The sequence below is a fragment of the Mercenaria mercenaria genome, unplaced genomic scaffold, assembly GCF_021730395.1.
Source record: "Mercenaria mercenaria strain notata unplaced genomic scaffold, MADL_Memer_1 contig_4285, whole genome shotgun sequence".
Lineage (NCBI taxonomy): Eukaryota > Metazoa > Mollusca > Bivalvia > Venerida > Veneridae > Mercenaria > Mercenaria mercenaria.
The window spans coordinates 1061-21946 of NW_026462503.1; the positions used below are offsets into that span (position 1 = coordinate 1061).

Below are 20886 nucleotides of genomic sequence, written 5' to 3' on the forward strand. Positions count from 1 at the left end.
GGGGTCTAAGTCTTGAGCATGACACGTCGTCTTATTATGGGGAACATATATGCCAAGTTATTTCAAAATCCCTTCATGGATGGCAGAGTTATGACCGGGCACGAAGTGTGACGGACGGAAGGAAGGACGGAGCCTATTTCTATGTCCCCATTTTTTCTTCGAAAAAGGCGGGGGACAATAATAGCGAAATGCCGAAATGTTATTTGTAAATTAAGATATATATTGTACGAAAGAAACCTGAACAAAAACAGATCTAACTTTCTCTCCCGCTAAAAGTACGCATCGGATTAAATATTCTGTCACTCACTAGAGTGAAAAAAATAAGACAAAATATATATACATTGCATGTCCACTTCCAAAACACTTATAACCGTTAATTAGAATAAAAATCATTTGGGTTTCCTTCTATATTTTGTTAATGTCAACATTACTACAAAAAGAGAGTCAAAGGTGATAACAATCGACAACCATTTTAACCAATTAGTGTTCAGTTATTGTAACAACATTATTGAAGTGTCTTCATTCAACATACTTTGCTTTACTTTCTATCACAAATACAACTTATAACAAATTACGCTTACCAGCAATTCTGTATTTTGCCTCTCCTCTGCAATCAGTATGCCACGGATCGTCATCTACTGTATCATCAATGTGCTTGGAAATATTTGTCACTAGCAGACAGACTGCTCGTCGAGAGAAAAAAACCTGATGGGTTGCATAAAACACATTCTGTCCGGCAAAGTCCCACAACGACAGGTCGGATGTTCCCAAATGTTCTTTGTCAACTTCTACGTTTTCTACGAATTTCTTAATTGTGAGAAAACAAATAGCAAATTACAACATTACAACATTTTGACACTGGCTGGATAAAAGCCCCCTCTGAATCAAAGAAATAACAGAAATAAAATAAATAAAATAATAAAAAGCTAAGTGCAAAATCTAGGTGTTTTTGTTTGTTTTTGTCTAATGAAGTAGACAGACATATCTTTCCTAAGCCTTACACATACTGCTTAACATGCTCTCTTACACTGTATCAGTTTAGTGAATGTTCCATGTCATAATTAAAACAATTCTTGAAAGGATTAACAGACAAGAACTGGCATTTATTCCTATTAAATCTTGACCTTAAACCTACAAGTCTGGCAGTTTTCCTACGTTCAACCGGTGCCCTTTAGTTTTATATTAACTAACTGGACAAGAGGGCCATGACCATCCTACAGCTCAACTGAATGTTTCAGCTCAAACATGGTCGCCATGTTCTTAATATAAATCATGACGATGCGAATATTTTAGGTAATATCAGGTAACAACTGTGTTAAAAAGTTTAAAGTAAGACTATTTCAAAAGACAGTTGAGCGGTAAAAAAGAATATTTTCAACATTTACTTTAACGTAAAGAGAAAAAAAGATGCGCTCATGAGGACCGTGATTGTTAACATCGCCAATACATTGACAATTGTTTTTAAAGTTTTCAAAATAACAAATATATAAACGGGAGACGTGAAAATTTTACGAAAATCAGATCTTTTCAAACCTTGTTTTTTTCTATTTTCAGTAACAGTGACCTTGACCCTAGTGGCCATAAAAATAATCCCAAAACTTTCTGTCATTAAACTACCTACATACCAAGTTCCATCGCACTATCGCTTTCCTCATTAGACTTATTAAGCGGATATCTTTCTTCTACTTTAGTAGCAGTGGCCCCAAATACAACCCAAAGATAGTTCTTCATATATGCTGTCTGGTGACAGTACGTCAATTCTAATTAATGTTCTAAATCATAAACCACCTTCTTGATGACACCAGCGAAATCAAATTCGTAACTGTGACCTAAACCATATGGTGTATTAACGACTCTAGTTTTTAAACAAAATGCCCCAATGGTCCTAAGTCGCCCTCCCGAGGAAAGCCTTGACCATTAAACTTGCTCAGCCTTAGTTTGGTGAACATCCTTTACATAGTTTACTGAGGTGTTTAAAGAATTTTCTACTTTTTTATTTGACGGTCAAAAAATGCCATTAGAACAGGCTTGAAAGTTGGCAAACATTTATCAATCAGTTCATGCTTAGAATTATTTAAAGTTTTTTTAGCTCTAGCGGCCCCTTAAATGGGTAGGCGAAAGCATTTAAACATAAATGAGAGATGTCTGGTCCAGGGATGCTACAGGTCGACTTTGGTAATGATCCATCAAGCCGTTCAAGAAAAAATATGTTTAAAAATGTTTCTATTTGTATCTCTGGTGTTGCCTAATGGGACCAAGTGGCCACCATTTGAACACATCTGAGAGTGGTCCATGCAATGATGCTACATGCCAAGTTTGTGAAGATCTATCAAACATGAGAAGAAGTTGTTTACAGGTTATTTTTACTATTTTTATCTCTGGCGGCCCCTATAAGGAGTCAAGCGACTTAATTTGAAAACAAGAGCTGTCTGAGGACAGCAACACTCGACTTTTCAACAGTCTTGTCAATTGAATGAATATTAAAGTCGTAAAAGGGGCATAATTTTGTAAAATCGCAAAACAGGATTATGGAACCTGTACAAGAAGATTCTACTATATACATATAGGGAAAAGTGATCACATGTTTTTTGACGAATCGCTGTAATTTGAACAATCTTGGTAGTAGGTGACATAAGGACCATTTGTGTGAATTTATTTTGTCATTTAAACACAATTGCAGTCAGCCATGTTTTTTTTGACGAATCGGGATACTTTGAAGAATCTTGGTAGAGGGTCACACAATGACCATTTGTGTAAAATTATTTTAAAATTGGGCTAGCAGTTTCACACAAGAAGATAATTTAAGTTTCCACTATATACATACAGGGAAAAGTAACCACGTCCTCTGGCGGCCATGTTTTTTGACGAATCAAAATAATTTGAACAATCTTGGTAGAGGGTCACACATGCACCATTTGTGTAAAATTATTTTAAAATCGGGCCTGCAATTTCACACAAGAAGATTTTTTAAATTTTCCACTATATACATATAGGAAAAAGTGACCACGCCCTCTGGCGGCCATGTTCCTTGACGAATCGGTATAATTTGAACAATCTTGGTAAAGGGTCACACATGGACCAGTGTGTAAAATTATTTTAAAATCAGGCCAGCAGTTTCACACAAGAAGATTTTTAAATTTTCCACTAGATACATATAGGGAAAAGTGACCACGCCCCCTGGCGGTCATGTTTTTTGACGAATCTGAATAATTTGAACAATCTTGGTAAGGGGTCACACAAGGACCATTTGTATTAAAGTATTTTAAAATCGAGCAACCAGTTTCACACAAGAAGATTTTTGAAGTTTCCACTATATTCATATAGGGAAAAGTGATCACATATTTTTTGACGAATCGGTGTAATTTGAACAATCTTGGTAGTAGGTGACATAAGGACCATTTGTGTGAATTTATTTTGTCATTTAATCACAATTGTTGACGACGGATGACTTGACGGACGGACGCACGCACGACGGACGCAGTGTGATCACAATAGCTCATCGTGAGCACTTTGTGCTCAGGTGAGCTAAAACGGACAGAGGGAGTGGAATTTTGTAGCTTGCTTAGTCATGCCCTTAAAAGTTAGGCTCTTGGTGCTCTGACTCCAGACAAGTTGTTGAGTACATTGGTGTAATTATACCTTAGATTGACCCTATTTTTATGTTTTACTTATGATCTGGTATTTTGTCACTAATGTTAGAGCCTTTTACAGTGGGGAGTGATTTTATTTACACTGTCTTGTCTAACATGTTGAAAGTAGTGTAAGTGCGAGGTTGGCATGCCCTAAACGCGTTTAAACCCCAAGTTTCATTTACATAGGTAACTGACCGTTCCAAGGCTGTGCCCCTATTTTCAACTTGTTTTCTGTCCGTCTCGTATTTTGTATCGCGTATGTTGTCTTGTTTGTTGTTGGCGTTTCTTTCCTCTTTCTCCTCACTACCAGCATCACCCCCTCCCATCCCTTCCTCTTGCATTTGCGCTCCCTCGTATTTGCACACCCTGTCCTTTTACTATGAGTAAGTTATCGTGCCCATCTCCCCCCCCCCCCCCCCCCATAATTTTGACCGCCGGCCGGGTGGTGCTCGACTGTTGTTTTTTCCTGCGTATGTATGTGTTTTTGTGTCTTGGGCGGTGCCCAAAAGTGTTGTTTTTTTCTTACTTGTCTGTTTGTTTATCCGTGTATGTTAGGTGTGTGTGTGTCTGCGTGTGTGTGTATTTGTCTTTTGTATGTGCGTGTCTGTGCTGCTGTGGTTTAAGGTGTAGAGAGACTGCATTTAAGGAACGTGGCTTTCCCTGTTGAATATTCATCCTTGCTCCACGTTCCCCCAACATCCGACCCTTTTATCTACCCTTTACCCCTCCCCTTTTTTCTGTAATTTGCGTATAATTAAAATGTACTTGTTGTTGGATTTTTGAAGCAACCCGTCTACAATATTTTTCCGTTACAGCTTCTTTTTGTTGTGGGCCTATTTTCCGATGCATGGCTTATAGCTGTGTTTGCTCTGTGCTTCCTGGAAATTTACCCTTACCTTTTATCTTCTGCAATGGTTACTGAAAAGTAGCTACTAAACAATTATAACTTGATGTTAACTTAAGAATATTTGTTTCAACGCCACTTTATTTTTTTAATGTTTAATTCTGATTTACAAATTTAATTGCATCCCAACACTCCCATCCATGTTTGAAAACAACAACACAAATACTCGAGATGTCATCACAAAACTGCACGCAGCTTGACAGTAATAATAAGATAAGAAAGTATTTCAATTTATTGCTTAGATAAACATTCTATTAATTATGGTAACAGACACACAAAAAATGCACAAAAACACGGTTCTTCAATAATGAGAAAATACTCAAAATATTTCCATGAAGTCGGGTGTGTTAAGCAGAAATCAATAATAATATTATTTTGATAAACACTGAACAGCTTTAAAAACACAACACTTACACAACTCTACATGATTCGTGTTCGGGTCTTAGGTTTGGAATGAAATTTTCTAAGAAAGTTGCATTTTATGTAGCTAACAATCAAGGAGTTCTTATTCGCAGAACTGTATGCTTTATAAGACGCACACTCCAAAAATGAAAGACATAAAATGACAAAAAAGTCGTTAAAATAACGACTCTCATCTGATATGCTGATCAAATTAGCGAATACTTTTCATCAAACTGATGTTTATTGTATTTTTCATTGCCTATTACAGACCTGTATCCGTTTTGAGATACACATTCAAAAAATGAAAGTCACAAAATGAAAACTAATCGTTAAAATAAGGACTCTCATCCACTAAGCTGATCATATTATCAAATACTATTCATCAAACTGATTTTGATTATATTCTTCATTGCCTATTGAATATTTTAAGATCAAAACAATTTACATGTATGTTGTTTTGTGTTAAACTTCAAAAGATGTCTTGAAACTAACCCTTTAGAATGTTGCACTTCAAAATTTCCTTTTGTGTCGTAAGATCACCCGTGTGACACTTTAGATGGAAAAAATGTCAACATCACACATGTCAAAACCTTTTAAGGACAAAATGCTTTTAGAGCCAACTGTTAGTAGAGAAGAGATTTTCATTACTATTGACCTCATATAATTTATAGCAGACCGGAAACCGTGATATGAACCTAAACATTTACTCCATTTTCTTGTATATGAGATTTCAAACTTAAACTGGAGAAATTATAACTACCAAGTTTATATTTATTTTAATATAAAAAAATATTGCTTCAAATATTCACAATAACCTTTAGCTGAACGTCAGAAAGTGTTACGTTTTAAAGCAGTTCAGTATATTTTGGTCAGCACTGAAGTAACTATGGTGGTACCAGCTTTTCAATGACAAACCCCACGGAAATGACCGCGCAAATAACGACTGTCGAAGTTACGTCATTGATATAACCGTTTTATGCACAACCCTTCCTTAGTCGTGTGGGATGAGGGTGCACGAGGGTCCTGCAAACAGTTTTGTCATAGGGTTCGGATTTCTCAAGTGCAACGTTTTATCAAAATTATTTTTATTACAAACGTTCAAAGTATTCCCCCTTTACCGAAACACATTTGCGTAACCTTTTACCCAATCGCGAAAAGCAGATAAATAGTTTTATTTTGGTATCTGTTTGAGACACTGATAAATGGCGCTGCCAAGAGAACTTCTGGACTATATTTCTTTCCAGAAAGCATTTTCTTAAGCCTTGGAAATGAAAAAAAGTCACAGGGACTCAGGTCAGGTGAATAAGGCGGATGGTTTACAACTTCCACCTTTTTAGGAGCCATACAAGACTTAAAAACCTCGCACTTGTAAGAGGAGGCGTTGTCATGTATAAGATGGACTCCTGACCATCCTTTGCTTGGACGTTTCTTATTGTAAAACTTTTTCACTTTCTTCAGTACAGAGTTCTTGTAGAATCGTCCAGTGACTGTATGACCAGATGGACAAGGCACTTGAACGACTGGCCCACTAGAATTGAAGAAAATTGCGTACATCTTTTTCGAACTTATGGTTCTCTTGGCAATACAGGGGCGGTTTTTATCTTTTCGCTTCCATTGCTTATTATCAGCCCTTCTCTGTGGCTCAAACTTGTGCACCAAGGCTTCGTCACCTGTTAGCAAGTTAGGAATAACATCACAATCACAACATTTGTATGTTTTCAAAAGTTCCCTGGCACATTTAAGGCGTTGTTTCTTTTGCTCCTCAGTGAGCAAATGAGATAGCCACCTAGCACAAACCTTTCCCGTGGCCAAACGCTTTTTCAGAATTGTTTGCACACTGCCTTCTGATATGCCAGTACAATTGGCTATATCTTTCACTGACAACTGCGCATCCTATTCGACCACAGCTTTTACAGCAGCGTTGTTTGCCTTGGTAACGGAGGTTTTAGGCCTACCAGAATGGGTATCATCTTCGACAGATAATTTCCAAGCTTTAAAAGCTTTAACCCACCTAATAACTGTGCGCACTGAAATGGCCTGAGGTCCATATATACCACACAATTCATCAAATATCTGCTTTGAATCTATATCAAGCCTAATGCGGCATTTAATATAGCTATGAATTTCAGTCTTTTCGTCCATTTTACAATGTGACAAGTAAATTGGTCAGTGTATATGACTGCATGTATTTCAATTTGAAATAACTCGGTCATTTGAAAAGCAATTTGCACGAAATAAATGGACATCGTTAGCTATTGGACACACCATTCAAGTGCAATGAAGTGTTTTAAAAAATACTTGGGATAAAACTACGGAAGCCCATTAGAGACAAAACTTTTTTCATTGTTAGACGCTGTCCCTGCTAGCATTAGGGTGCGAATTCCAGTAGATACACAAACAGATTAAACTAGTTCGGTTCAGCTTATAATGCACCATTGGTGGAAGGGTCAAAACATGACAAGAGCTTATATTGAAGTGAACATAGACAGTGGTATCCCAATCATGAAAAAGTACCCAATATGGGACATAAGCTGGATATCCTTATGTTTTGTATTTTGTTATCAATTTTGGTGGGTATATTTGATATTTCACATACATTTACATAATAACCTTTCTCGTCCTTTCTCAGAAAATTAATATACATGTATCAGACTTTATAGTATCACTTTGTTGTTTTTATATATTTTGATATATCTGATAAATTTAGAAGTAGTCCAAGACTTCTGATTTGGTTCTACTAATATATATTTCTACTAATATATGTTACTCAAATGACTCAATAGGGTACATGATTTCTTGATGATATATGCCAAATATCTAAGCTCAGGGCCTTACAGTTTTAGACCATAAGATTTTGTTAAAAATTGTGTCCTACATAAGTCTAAGTAAAAAGGTGACCCCCATGAGCGGGGTCAGTTTTGACTACTGTGTGTTTTTAACAAACTTGGTAGAGGATCTCTAGACAATGCCTTAGCAATGAGTCTTGCAGCTTTGGAAAGAAGTTTGTTTAAGTGTTTTATATAAGTCTATGTAAATTGAGTGACTTCTGTGTTTGGGCCAATTTTCACCAAAGAGGCATAATCTTAATAAACTTGGTAGAGGACCACTACATTATCCCATATGCAAAATAGTGCAACTCAAAGGCTTGTGACTTTGAGAAGAAGATGTAACCCATATAAAACAAGTGAACCCAAACAGGCCAAATTCGATCGCAGGGGCATGATTTGAACAAATTTGAGGACCCATGCAACATGAGAAGACAAAGATTTATAGCTAAAAGGCCTGAAGTAAAATCAGGTTTAAGTTATATCTTTCTTAAATTTCGAAAAGTCTCTACATAATACAAGAGGGCCATGATGGCCCTAGATCGCCCACCTGAGTAACACGGCTTACTTGAATGGTTTTGGAAGATAATTATGCAAGGAATATGTCTGTTACATTATGTTGAAATAGTATATTTGTACAATCTTCGTAAAAGGCAGTTTCTGACAATGAGACTTTTTAACAATCTTCATAAAGGGTCACAAAAGGAACATCTGTGTAAAATTATTTTAAAATTAGGCCTGCTGTTTCTGACAAGAAGATGTTTAAAGTTTCCAATATATACATATAGGGGAAAGGGATCACAACCCCTGGTGGCCTTGTTTTTGATGAATCAAAATAATCTTGGTAGAGGCTCATAAAAAGACCATTTGTATGAAATAGTCTTAAAATCAGGCTAACAGTTTCAAACAAGAAGATTTTTAAAGTTTCCAATATATACATAAAGGGAAAAGTGAGAACGCCCCCTGATGGCAATGTTTTCTGACGAATCAGGATAATGTTAACAATCTTGATAGAGGGGTAAAAATGGACAATTTGTGTGAAATTATTTCAAAATCGGATTAGTGAATTAGGAGATGTCGTTCGAAGATTTTTTCCATTTTTAGCTTTGGCGGCCCCCATGTGCAACAAAGCCGAACCGTTTAAACAAGTTTGGAAGAGGTCTTAGGAACATCAAGGCCAAGTTTCATTAACTTCCATCAAAAAGAGTCAGAGAACATATTGTTTAAAGACAGTGTGGATGGACGGACGAACGCACGGGTGGTGAGCTATCACAATAGCTCAGCCAACCATTTCATGTTAAGGCCAACTGATAAAACCCTTTAAGCCCTAAGTATCATTGAGGTATTCGAAAAACTGTGATCAATTTACTTATGTTATATTGTAACTCGAGGAGAAATGAAACAATTTTCATTGCATACACACTGACTACAGCATTTATTAGAATATAAATACATTCCCTTTTCAGAAAGCCAGAATAAGATCTGAATTTTCTTATTTGCATTTGTGGAAAAGCGAGAAAATTTTTAACCAGCCTAAATATGTTCTGATTAGTTTCAAGTTATATGAAAACGTAAGATATAAATGTTTACCTTCAAATGCCGCAAGTTCTGTGTATACTCCTCATCCACTGATTCAACCGCTGATTTCTCAATGTCATTGGTGGATTGAGAATGAAAATCCCTAATCTCCGCTGATTCTTTAATTACTGAAAAATGCTTGATATTTCACATAAAAGTAAAGGTAGGAAATGATTCGGTTCTTTATGTAGCTTATCGTATTTTCAATTGATGAGAATTTTTGAAAACAAGTTTATGTAAAAGTATTATATGAAACATAGGGCCAAGATGGCCCTAGGTCGCTCACCTGAGTAACACACCGTGTAACAGGGTAAACATGTTTTACCTAGTGATTTCATGGAGACAATTATTCTGACCAATTTTTCATTGATGGACCAAAAAACGTGGCCTCTTGAGTGTAAACAAGCATTTTCTTTGACTTGACCTAGTGACCTATGTTTTGCCCCACATGACCCAGATTCGAACTTATCCAACATTTCATGAAAACAAACATTCTGACAAAGTTTTATGAAGATAGAATAAAAAATGTGCCCCCTAGGGTGTAAACAAGCTTTTTCTTTGATTTGACCTGGTGACCTAGTTTCTGACCCCACATGACCCATATAAAAATTCCTCTGAGATTTTTTGCTAACAAATATTCTGACCAAGTTTCATGCATATCAGATGTAAAATGCAGCCCCTATTGCATGCACAAGGTTTTTCTTTGATTTTAACAGGTGATTTAGTTTTTGATCCCAGATGATCCAGATTCAAACTTGGGCTAAAGATTATCAAGATCAACATTTTGGCCAAGTTTCTTGAAGATAGGGTCATAAATGTGGCCTCTGGAGTGTTATCTAGCTTTTCCTTTGATTTGACCGGATGACCTAGTTTTTGAACCCACATGACCCAAATTCAAACTTGACCTAGAGGTTATCAAGACAAACATTCTGACCAATTCTCATGAGTTTCAAACTTAAATTGTGCTCTCTAGAACGTTAACAAGATTTTCCTTTGATCTGACCTAATGACATAGTTGTTAACCCCACATGACCAAGCTTCAAACTTGACCTAGAGATCATCAAGACAAATATTATGTCCAAGTTTCATAAAGATTGAGTCACAATTGTGGCCTCTAGAGTGTTCACAAGCTTTTCCTATGATCTGGCCTACTGACCTAGTTTTTGACTCCACATGACCCAGTTTCAAACTTGACCTAGAGATTATCAAGACAAACATTCTGACCAAGTTTCATAAAGATTGGTTCACAACCGTGGCCTCTAGAGTGTTCACAAGGCAAATGTTGACGGACGACTGACGACAGACGACTGACGCAGACGGACGCCGGACAATGACAGGTCACAATACCTCACCTTGAGCACTTCATGCTCAGGTGAGCTAAAAACTTATCAAATCACGTGCTTCATATCTTTTCGGTCAGTTATGATCTTATTTGCAAGTCGCAATAAAAATTTTCTTTTAACTCTAAACCTGTAGCTAAAGTTCTTGTATCATAAAGAAAATTTAAATTTCTTAAAATGTTATTTTTATATGCAGACTGATTTGTACTGAAACTCAAACCAGAATATGAACAAGAGTTGTCAACACAGAAGCATGATTGGTCAGTAATTATAAATTTCATTACATTCCTTTCATAATTTGCAAAGTTATTATAAAGGCAAATTATGTGCAAAGTGCACATAATTATTCAAAATAAATGACAGAGTTAAGCTTCTTGCAACGATGCCTCACATAAATATATATAATAACTCAAATTTTCCCAAAATCCCTTGATCCTTATACGAGATCAATCAATAATTATTCGTTTCATTTATACCTGTCTTTGTTAGGGTTCCGCTTTATACATTCTAAAGGGTTACAACTATCGTCAAGGCAAAACTAAATCTATCACTGAAAACAATACCACTTAATCAGAAACCAAGAGATGCCATTTAAGTATGCATGTGCGGAATATGGCGGACTGATTTTTTTTACCTGTTCCAAAATAATAAATAATTTAGAAAACAGATAATACAGGAGTTATATATAATACTAAAAGTTATCAAATATCAATGATCAGGGATTTATAGCGCTATTGATGTTGTTTGGATTGTGTTTATTGTGGACGGTGATGAGTTTTAATTAATCTATCTGAATGGGTGGTGGTTCAAAATCGAAAATATCCCCATACCCGGGCACCTTTCAACAGTATTATGGGTCCCCCACCAGTACATGTCTCAGACTCCAATCCCTCAGTCTCCTACAACTAGCCAGCCACAATTTCAACAAGCTATCCTAGAAAAGCTAGAGTCCATGGGAATACGTCTGCATAAACTTGACATTATTGAAAAGGAACGTACGACATACGAGGACGTACGAGTTTCCTCCCTTGAATCTGCGGCGGCTTATACTAACCAAAAGTTTCTGATATTGAAGCTAGTCGTGTTGTCGATGCTCAAATATGTGATGATATTAACAAAAAACAGTCAACTATCAATAAACAGCTGAAAGATGAAGCTTCCCACATATCTCAGCTGTCTAAGGATGTCCACAAACTGAAATCTGACAACACTGACCTGTCTGAAGAAGTCCTTGACCTCCAGTCCCGGTCTGTGAGGGATAATCTATTACTCTTCGGTATCCCAGAATGCACAACTCCCCAGGATAGAAAACAGGAAGACTGCACGGCCAAGATACACATCTTATGTGAAGATTCACTGAACTTCAGCAATGCATGTGAAACGTTAAAAAATGACCAGGCCCATCGTGTTGGCAGATATACACAAGGCAAGAATCGCCCAATCGTAGTGAACTTTAACTACCATCAAGATAGACTTTCAATCAAACACAAAGCATATGAAACCTTCAACAAGGACTCGCAGTATCGGGTATCAGACCAGTATTCGAAGGCCATTCAGGATCGCAGGAAAAGACTTATCCCAGCATACATACAGGCTAAAAAAAGAGGGCAAGCAGACTGTTGACAATGTATCTAGCATCGAGTCCGACTAGGGGTTTACCCCGAAACAGTTGATTTTTTGCTGTGGAACGTACAGGGTATTAGCTCAAAACTTGATGACTGTGATTTCCTTAGCTTTGTATCGGATTATGATATTTTGTTGCTAACCGAAACTTGGAATTCTAAACTGACAGATGTAAAAATTGAAGGATATGACTATTTTGTTTGTGCTCGACCAAAAGTTAACCGTAAAGCCAAACGCGACAGGGGTGGTGTTATTGTTTATTATCGTGAACATTTTCACAATGCATTGTTTATTGAAAATGAATGAGAATGGAATTATCTGGTTTAAACTAAAGAAAGAATCTACCTGTTCTACTGACGATATTTATATTTGCCTATGTTATGTTCCTCCTGAAAATAGTAGTGTGTATTCCAATGTAAATTCCTCGTTATTCGAGTTTGATTTTTTCGAACACTTATCAAATAACATTCACAAATACAGTGACCTTGGCATTGTTTATGTCACGGGGGATTTAAATTCACGCATGGGCGAGCAGCACGACTATGTCAATGACATACATCTTGACTGCTACATTGATATTTTGCGTAATACACAAATAACCGATTAACCTGTGCGCGTGAATCATGACAAGCACGTGAACTATTACGGCTCTAAATTATTAACTCTTTGAAAGGAGAATGGTATTATTATTGCCAATGGGCGATTAGAGCAAGGTTTACGTACTTTTCATTCCCTATTTAGAAATCGGACTGTTCAAAGTACCGTTGACTATTTGATTACCAGCTATGACAATTTTAAATATATACATAACATGTGTATCAGATATACTGGAGTTTTCGGATCGCTGCCCTGTGTTATTTTCGTTGTCGTGCGATATAAATTGTTTGTGTGACAATCGTTATGTAACCTTTGATAAAACTGCATGTGATCCTGCAAAATCCGAAGAATTTTTAGCGAGTGTCTATAGCAAAAAGGATTTGTTTGATGATGTAACCTGTAAATTAACTGCAGGTGAAATCGATATTAATCAGTGTATTGATGCTTTTTCAAACGTTGTATGTTCTATTTCTTTTGATCATTTCGGGAAAAGATGTTCCAATAAAAAGGTATCAAAAGCGAGTAAATCTGCATGGTTTAATAATAAAAGTTTGCCTTTTTGCGAGATAAGCGTGCTTTTAATTCAAATGACTCGGAGGTTAATAAACTTCAGTTTTTGAAATGTCGCTCAACTTTTGCTAAAGTTAAAAGGCGCGCCCATCCATCATATTTTACCTAAGAAAAGACTAAATTATCTTCATTGAGTAAGTCATCGCCACGGAAATTTTGGAAATATATTAATAAGCTCAAACGTAAATCATCTGTTGACAGTGATGTAAGTATGGAAGATTTTACTCAACATTTTCGTGACATTTCTAATACACCGCATTGCCAGTTCGACCCTAATCAGTTTAATAGTAGCGCTCGTGATGTGACTGTAAATACTGACGAGCTTGATGTTCCATTCACGGTTACCGAAATTCAGAAAAAATATTTCCCATTTAAAGCGTTATAAAAGTTGTGGCTATGATTATATCGTAGAGGACTTTTTCATTGAATGAAATAATTTTATTAGTCCGTATTTATAACAAGAGGGTCATTGACCCTAAAGCGCTCACCTGTGTACAATGCTTCAAGTGTGTTTGTATAAGTACAGAGTTAGGTTTCTTCTATATTAGCCTATATTAGCCTATATTATATACATGTCACACACATTTTTGAACCTAGGGCAATAATTTGAACAATTACGATAGACATTACAAATCTGATATCACACGCCAAATAATCAAGGCTCTAGCTATTATTGATTCAGAGAAGAAGATTTTCAAAGTTTCTTATATAAAAGCCTAAGTACATGTCAGACACAGGGGCGTGGCCATTTGTTTTGACCTTAGGGCAATAATTTGGACAAGTATGGTAGAGAGTCAAACCCTTATATCACATGCCAAATATCAAAGCTCTAGAGAAAAGGATTTTTAAAGTCTGATAGCTGAAAACCTATTTTTAACCAAAAAGACATACATGTTCAATGAACCGGAACCATCAGAACAATTTTGAAAGAGGGCTACCCAGAGATCATTTGTGTAAAGTTTCATCAAAATCCATTCAGTGGTTTTGGAGGAGATCTTGTTTAAAGAAATTGTTGATGACAATGTGACCACGCCCTCTGGCGGCCATGTTTTTTGACGAATCAGAAAAAATTGAACAATATTTGTAGAAGGTCAGACAAGGACAATTTGTGTGAAATTATTTTAAAATCGGGCTAACAGTTTTATACAAGAAGATTTTTTAAGTTTCCGCTATATACATATAGGGAAAAGTGACCACGCCCTTTGGCGGCCATGGTTTTTGACGAATCAAATGCCGAGTTATTACTTTGATAAGTACTTTAGCAAAAATCTTTTCATTAACCTTGAGAAACAGAATTAATAAGTGGTGTGAATCTAACAATGTATCTAATGACTCGCAATTTGGGTTTCGTGATAAGTGCTCGACCGCAGATGCTATTTTTATGTTACATTCAATTATACAGAAAATACATTCGAAAAGTAAGAAGCTATGGTATGTCTTTATCAACTATCAGGGAGCCTTTGATACCGTTATAAGGACGCTTTATGGATAAAATTGTTGCAGTCAGGTTTTAGTTCGAAAATGGTAACTATGATGAAGTCCATTTATCATAGTGTGAAATATTGTGAAAAAGTGTCCCTCTACAATGAATATGAGTTTCTTTTATGTTACACTTGGTTTAAAACAAGGAGAACCTTTATCTCCCTTACTTTTCATATTTTTGTCAATGACATAAGTTCATCTATTGATTTCGACTAACTTACGGACAATGATATAACCTTTGCTATCCAGATATCTCATTCTTTTTGCTGATGACATTGTTTTATTCACAACTGAGCCAGCTAGTTTACAAGCGCAGATAAACAGTATTTATGAATATTCTTTAAAATGGGGGTTAAAAATAAATGTTAAGAAAACAAAAGTATGTGTTTTTGAAAAAAGACGACAAAGTCGTGACATTACTTTTGCATTAACGGTGAAACTTTAGAGATCGTGGATAATTTTACATAACTGGGTGTGAAGTTTACACATACGAGAAATTTGTCGCAAACTGTAAAAGTATTATCTGATCAAGCGCTTAAGGCATACTATAATCTTTTGTCATTGTTTGACAAAGTCAAGCTTGATATAAAAACTAAGTTATCTCTATTTGATTCAATGGTAGCACCGATATTATTGTATGGCGCAGAAGTGTGGGGTGCTTATAATTTTTAAAGACAATGATAAAATTCATAAATTTTGTAAGCGTATGCTTGGAGTTAGGCAATCAACGCCAAATAACGCGGTGTACGGTGAGCTGGGCAGATTTCCGTTGTCAATTATTGCAAAAGAGCGCTCGATTAAGTTTTGGACAAACTTAATGAAAAATAGGGAATCTCTGCTTTATAATATTTACAGAGACCAATGCAATACTATGAACCATACTTTGACAAAGTGTTAAATGAGTCATCCAGAGTGTATTTAACCCAACTAAGATTGAGCGCACATTCCTTCGAAATTGAATTTGGTAGATGTAACGGTATTGATAGAAATAATCGTCTTTGTAAAATGTGCAATCTTAACTGCATTGAGTCTAAATACCATTTCTTACTGTGCTGTCCTAAATATATTGAATTACGTAGGAAACATTTCCGGAATATTTCATGTTCGTCTTTAGGTAGATTTGTCTCTCTGTAATCTTCTTGTAAAAACAAACTAATAAACAAACTTGCAAACTTTGTTAGGGACGCAATTACTCTGCGTGAAAATACTCTGAAACCTTTAACTGTTTCGAAATCATATATGGTAAATATTTAACATTTCGTGAATCTGCATGTTTATCATGATTTCTCAATTGTATGTTGTTTATATTCTCTTGTTGTTTGTATGTTTTGTATGTTTACTGTCTTTGCTTTATTCCATGTATATAGTATGCAAATGACCAAAGGCAAAGTTTTGCCGATATTTATGCCTATAAACTTTGAAACTTGAAAAAAAACTTGAATTTAAGGTGAACTAGAGCTGCTTTTGAGAAAAGCGCATGTCTCCCACAACTGCCTAATCATCTGAATATTACTATATGAGTCAACCATGCACCAAGACCTCAACTGCCTTATCAGACTTTCAGTGCTTTGATTATCACTCAACTGCCTTTTCAGACTTTCAGTGCTTTGATTATCACTCAACTGCCTTATCAGACTTTCAGTGCTTTGATTATCAAGGTTCAAGGGCCATAATTCCTATGTGCCTGGGCCGATTTGGCTAGTTATCGAACTTGCCGGAGGACTTATTGGCAAAGACATTTTGTTCAAGTTTGGTGAAGATCGGATGAGAAATGTTCGACTTAGAGTGCGGACAAGATTTGTGACAGACTCACAGACTGACACACAGACTCACTGACACACAGACAGGAGTAAATCAATATGTCTCCCACACCACTGTGTGGTGGGAGACATAATAATATCCACATTAAAAGTCTTAATTAGTTTCTGGCATATGAAAAACACGATTGGGACATTATCAATGTTTAACAAGAGGACAATGAAGGCCCTTAGTCTACAAACTGATCTTTGATTTTATGATACACTGTATCAGTAATTGTACCAACTGTATTTTGTTTGAAAAATATTAATCTTGAAAAACGATGAACAAACTGAGTATATAAGATGTTTGACATTGACCTTAGAGGAATGTCTCTAATAAATGCATACTCTCTCGTCATGGGTGTTAATTATGTGAAGTGTCAAAGCAAGATAGTAGAGCAAATGCCATTTTGAACATATTCTCTTGCAGACAAGATGGTGTATATATCTATATATATATATATATTCATTTTCAATTTTTGCGGGTTTTTGTCCAGCCGATGATATACTTATTTAATGGTACTGAAATTGATACCAATTCTACTGCTAGTAAATGCAACATAATACGTTGTTGTATCTTCAAGTTATCATCATGATATTTTCTACGTTGACCCAATATGCAATTTCCTACATAAGTTTATACTTAGGATATACCAAACTGATCGTTGTTCGTCGGAAAGACTGTATCAAAGATTACATTTTCAAAAAAAAAATCAAATTCCCCTGCTGGCATATACAGGAAAAAAATCTTCATTTTCATTGTTCTTGCATTTGACAAAAGTTTTGATTACAACATATTTGTTGTAAAACAGAAGAGTCAACAATTGTAACGGAGATTGTAACCAAGTTGAAACTGCATGGGATTTTCTTTAAATAGATGAATAAGTAGTATCTTTGTCATGCACTTTGGTATTATTTTGAAACTTGTTACTGTTGAAATAACAATATAAAAATATCTAGCATGTTTCATTAAAAATGTACTAGCCTCTCATTGACAAATAGCAAAAATTAAGAAAACAAAATTAAAGTAAAAATTCCGTGCACCCACAACATAATTATTTGAATTTTTTTAACGAACTACTAATCAGTTTGGCATGGCCTTAGTTAGTAAGTGAGAACTCTTCTCTACAGCTCTGTGGTGTAACAGAAAACATACACAGGTCCGTCTCAAAATTTAACTCATATTGATTTGTCTCATTATTTTTCACATACTCTTATGTGGGTTATATCAGGATCATAAATCATTTTTGCAAAAGAAGCATGATTTTGCTTTAGTGATTATACAAGATGAGTTAAAGTGAGAATTCATTTTAAAATGGTTAATTTAAACCGAGAAACACAAAAGTTAGACGTCAGTAAGCATAATATAACTTGTTTTGCTTGCGACTGATGAAGTCGTTATATAAACCAAGTGCACCGATCAATGGATAAGATCATATTAAGAAGGTAAAACTTGTTTTTATCTTAATGAATATACTCTGCATTTTTTTTATAATTTTTTAAAAATTAATCAGGAAATTGAATTTGTGCAAAAACGGAAAACCATGTTTGGGAAATTTTAATGAAATCGAAGTCTTTCAACTTCTTGACACTTTTTTATAATATTTTTTAGAACGAACACCATATTTATGCCATTTTTTATTTAAACTATTTCGGAGTTTAGGTCCTGTAAAATGTACATCTTTCCTGTATATTTTGAGGTAATTCAAAACTTGATCAGATATTTCTCGGCATTAAAGCACGATTTGATTTATTTTCTCAAATCACTGTATTTAAACTGGACCAGGTCTGCATCAGTAATATGCAAAAAGACTTATATTATGCGTAAAGCTATTTTTTTATGTTTTTAATACAGGAATTAAGGATACTAGTAGATAAATCATGTGAAATATTGCCATTTTCATATCTTGCACTACTAAAACTCATCTAAAATATACTGACGAGATAAAGAAACGCCTCATTGAAATTTGGCGTTATTTTTTTTCCTAACGCTTTTAATTGTTGTGAAATGTAGTAAATCTACATGTACTCTGACCGACAAACACAGTGAACAAAAACTCGCGCGATTTCATTTAGCCATTTGTTCACTTCATGTACCTGGTCATGATTTCCTCGTGCAGTCCGTGCATGTAAACCATGTGGTTTGATTGAACGATTTTTGCACATGTACATGTGTAATACGACACACAACCATATTTTCAGCTATTCTCTGAAAAAAACCCATTAGTTTTCGTAATGCCGAGGCTGAATTCTGAAGAGAGGGCTCAGGTTTTGGCTATGCTTGAATGTGGGCGAACGCAGGAACAAGTTGCTAGACGTTTTAACGTCTCTCGTTCGATAATTGTGCGTCTTATTCGACGTGTTAGAGACACGGGAACGTCTATCGATAGACCACGTTCAGGTAGACCGCGTGTAACGTCAATACGACAGGATAATTATATACGTCAACGTCATTTACGTGACAGATTTGTGACGGCGCAATCTACGTCATGTATAGTTGTAGGTAACCGCGGACGTCCAATTAGTCGACATACAGTGAGAAATCGACTCAGAGAACGCGGAATTACCTGTCGTAGGCCCTACCGCGGTCTAATTCTAACGTTACGCCACCGTCACCAACGTCTTATTTTGGCCCGCAACCATCGCGGCCAGCGTTGGCAGAACGTAGTGTTCAGTGACGAGTCGCGTTTCAACTTGTGGAACGCCGACGGACGTATCCGTGTCTATAGACGACGCCATGAACGCTACGCAAACAATTGCGTTTTGGAGCACAATCGTTACGGTGGAGGTGGAGTAATGGTGTGGGCAGCAATCAACCATAGGTTTAAGTCCCAACTCGTCGTTTGCCAAGGTAATCTCACAGCCAGGCGTTACATCGACCAGAAATTACGTCATGTAGTTGTCCCTTTATTCCGTCAACGTCAAGGATTAGTCTATCAGCACGACAACGCGCGACCTCAAGTTGCACGCGTCACCAGGGACTTTCTACAGGCTAAAAACATTAATGTTTTACCTTGGCCGGCGTGTTCACCGGACTGCAATCCGATTGAACACGCGTGGGATTATCTCGGACGGCGGTTACGCCAACGTCAACCCCAGCCAGCAAACGTCCGGGAACTGGTAGCAGCGCTGCACCAGGAGTGGGCCAGAATCCCAGGGTATCTGTTACGCAACTGGTGCGGCTCTATGAGGCGTCGCCTTGCTGCTGTGGTTGCTAGCAGAGGTGGCCACACGCGCTACTGATTTTTCTAATGCAATTTCTCCGACCGGGCTATTAAAATTCAAGATTTAAGCTTAATGCGACAATGAAATGATTTCTTATTGACCATAAATTCTTGTAAAGCATCTAATTTGCGAATGGACTTGTTCTTTTCTAATCTTGAATCACGGTTAACGAAAAATTGTATACCGAGTTTGAATGAGGCGTTTCTTTATCTCGTCAGTGTACAATCGCGTAAGCAAAACCATGTTTCTTTTGCAAAAATAACATAAGCATTTCACCGCCGTCCAGAATTAGCCGACATAGGGATATGCTAAAAAATATGAGACAAATTACTATGTAGTAAAATTTTGAGACGGACCTGTTTCATGAAAAATCTACAGTGAAACACCACTCGCTCGAGAATCGATGACTCGAGCACCCGGGCTCGCTCGAGCAATTCATGTGGTCCCAGTCGATTTCCTTCTATTTTCTATGTGAAATTACCATGATGGCTTGGTCGAGCATCGATAACTCGATCGCTCGAGCATGACATCTGGTCCCCGTGTATCAATTTACTCTTTGTTGCTTCTGGCAAACTCAAGCAGAGGTGTCAAAATTGTTCACACCTTCGGCGGTCAAAATGTATCGGTTAATTAAAATTTTTCTATTGTCTATTCCCCGACTATCTTAAATGTTTGTTTGTCGGTATATTTGATCTGATAATGAGATTTATTATTGATGGAAGGTCACAGAGAAGTTTTATTGATCAAATATTGATCATTATTGATGTAAGGTCACAGAAAAGTTTTATTGATCAAATATGGATCAATTACTGTTTGTTTTAGATTAAAGCAAGTATGTTATTACTTATTACATCATTTCTATATGTTTTATGTAACGCTAGCGCTTTCGTGCACGAATGAAATGAAATG

At 36.3% G+C, this 20886-nt stretch overlaps 1 protein-coding gene across 2 annotated transcripts in view; it reads right to left on the minus strand.

Annotated features, from left to right (window-relative positions):
- Positions 1 to 330: 330 nt before the first annotated feature.
- LOC128553761 (uncharacterized) overlaps positions 331 to 20886 on the minus strand; it is a 50613-nt gene continuing 30057 nt past the window's right edge. The window contains exons 6-7 of one of the 2 annotated variants that reach the window (XM_053534938.1): positions 9354 to 9469; positions 331 to 807 (exon numbers count right to left, since the gene is read on the minus strand). In XM_053534938.1, the coding sequence (XP_053390913.1) occupies positions 562 to 807; positions 9354 to 9469 (362 nt within the window). In that variant the 3' untranslated portion in view covers positions 331 to 561. Of the gene's footprint in view, positions 808 to 9353; positions 9470 to 11896; positions 12276 to 20886 lie in introns of those variants that run through there. The other variant, XR_008369433.1, reaches the window with a different exon arrangement.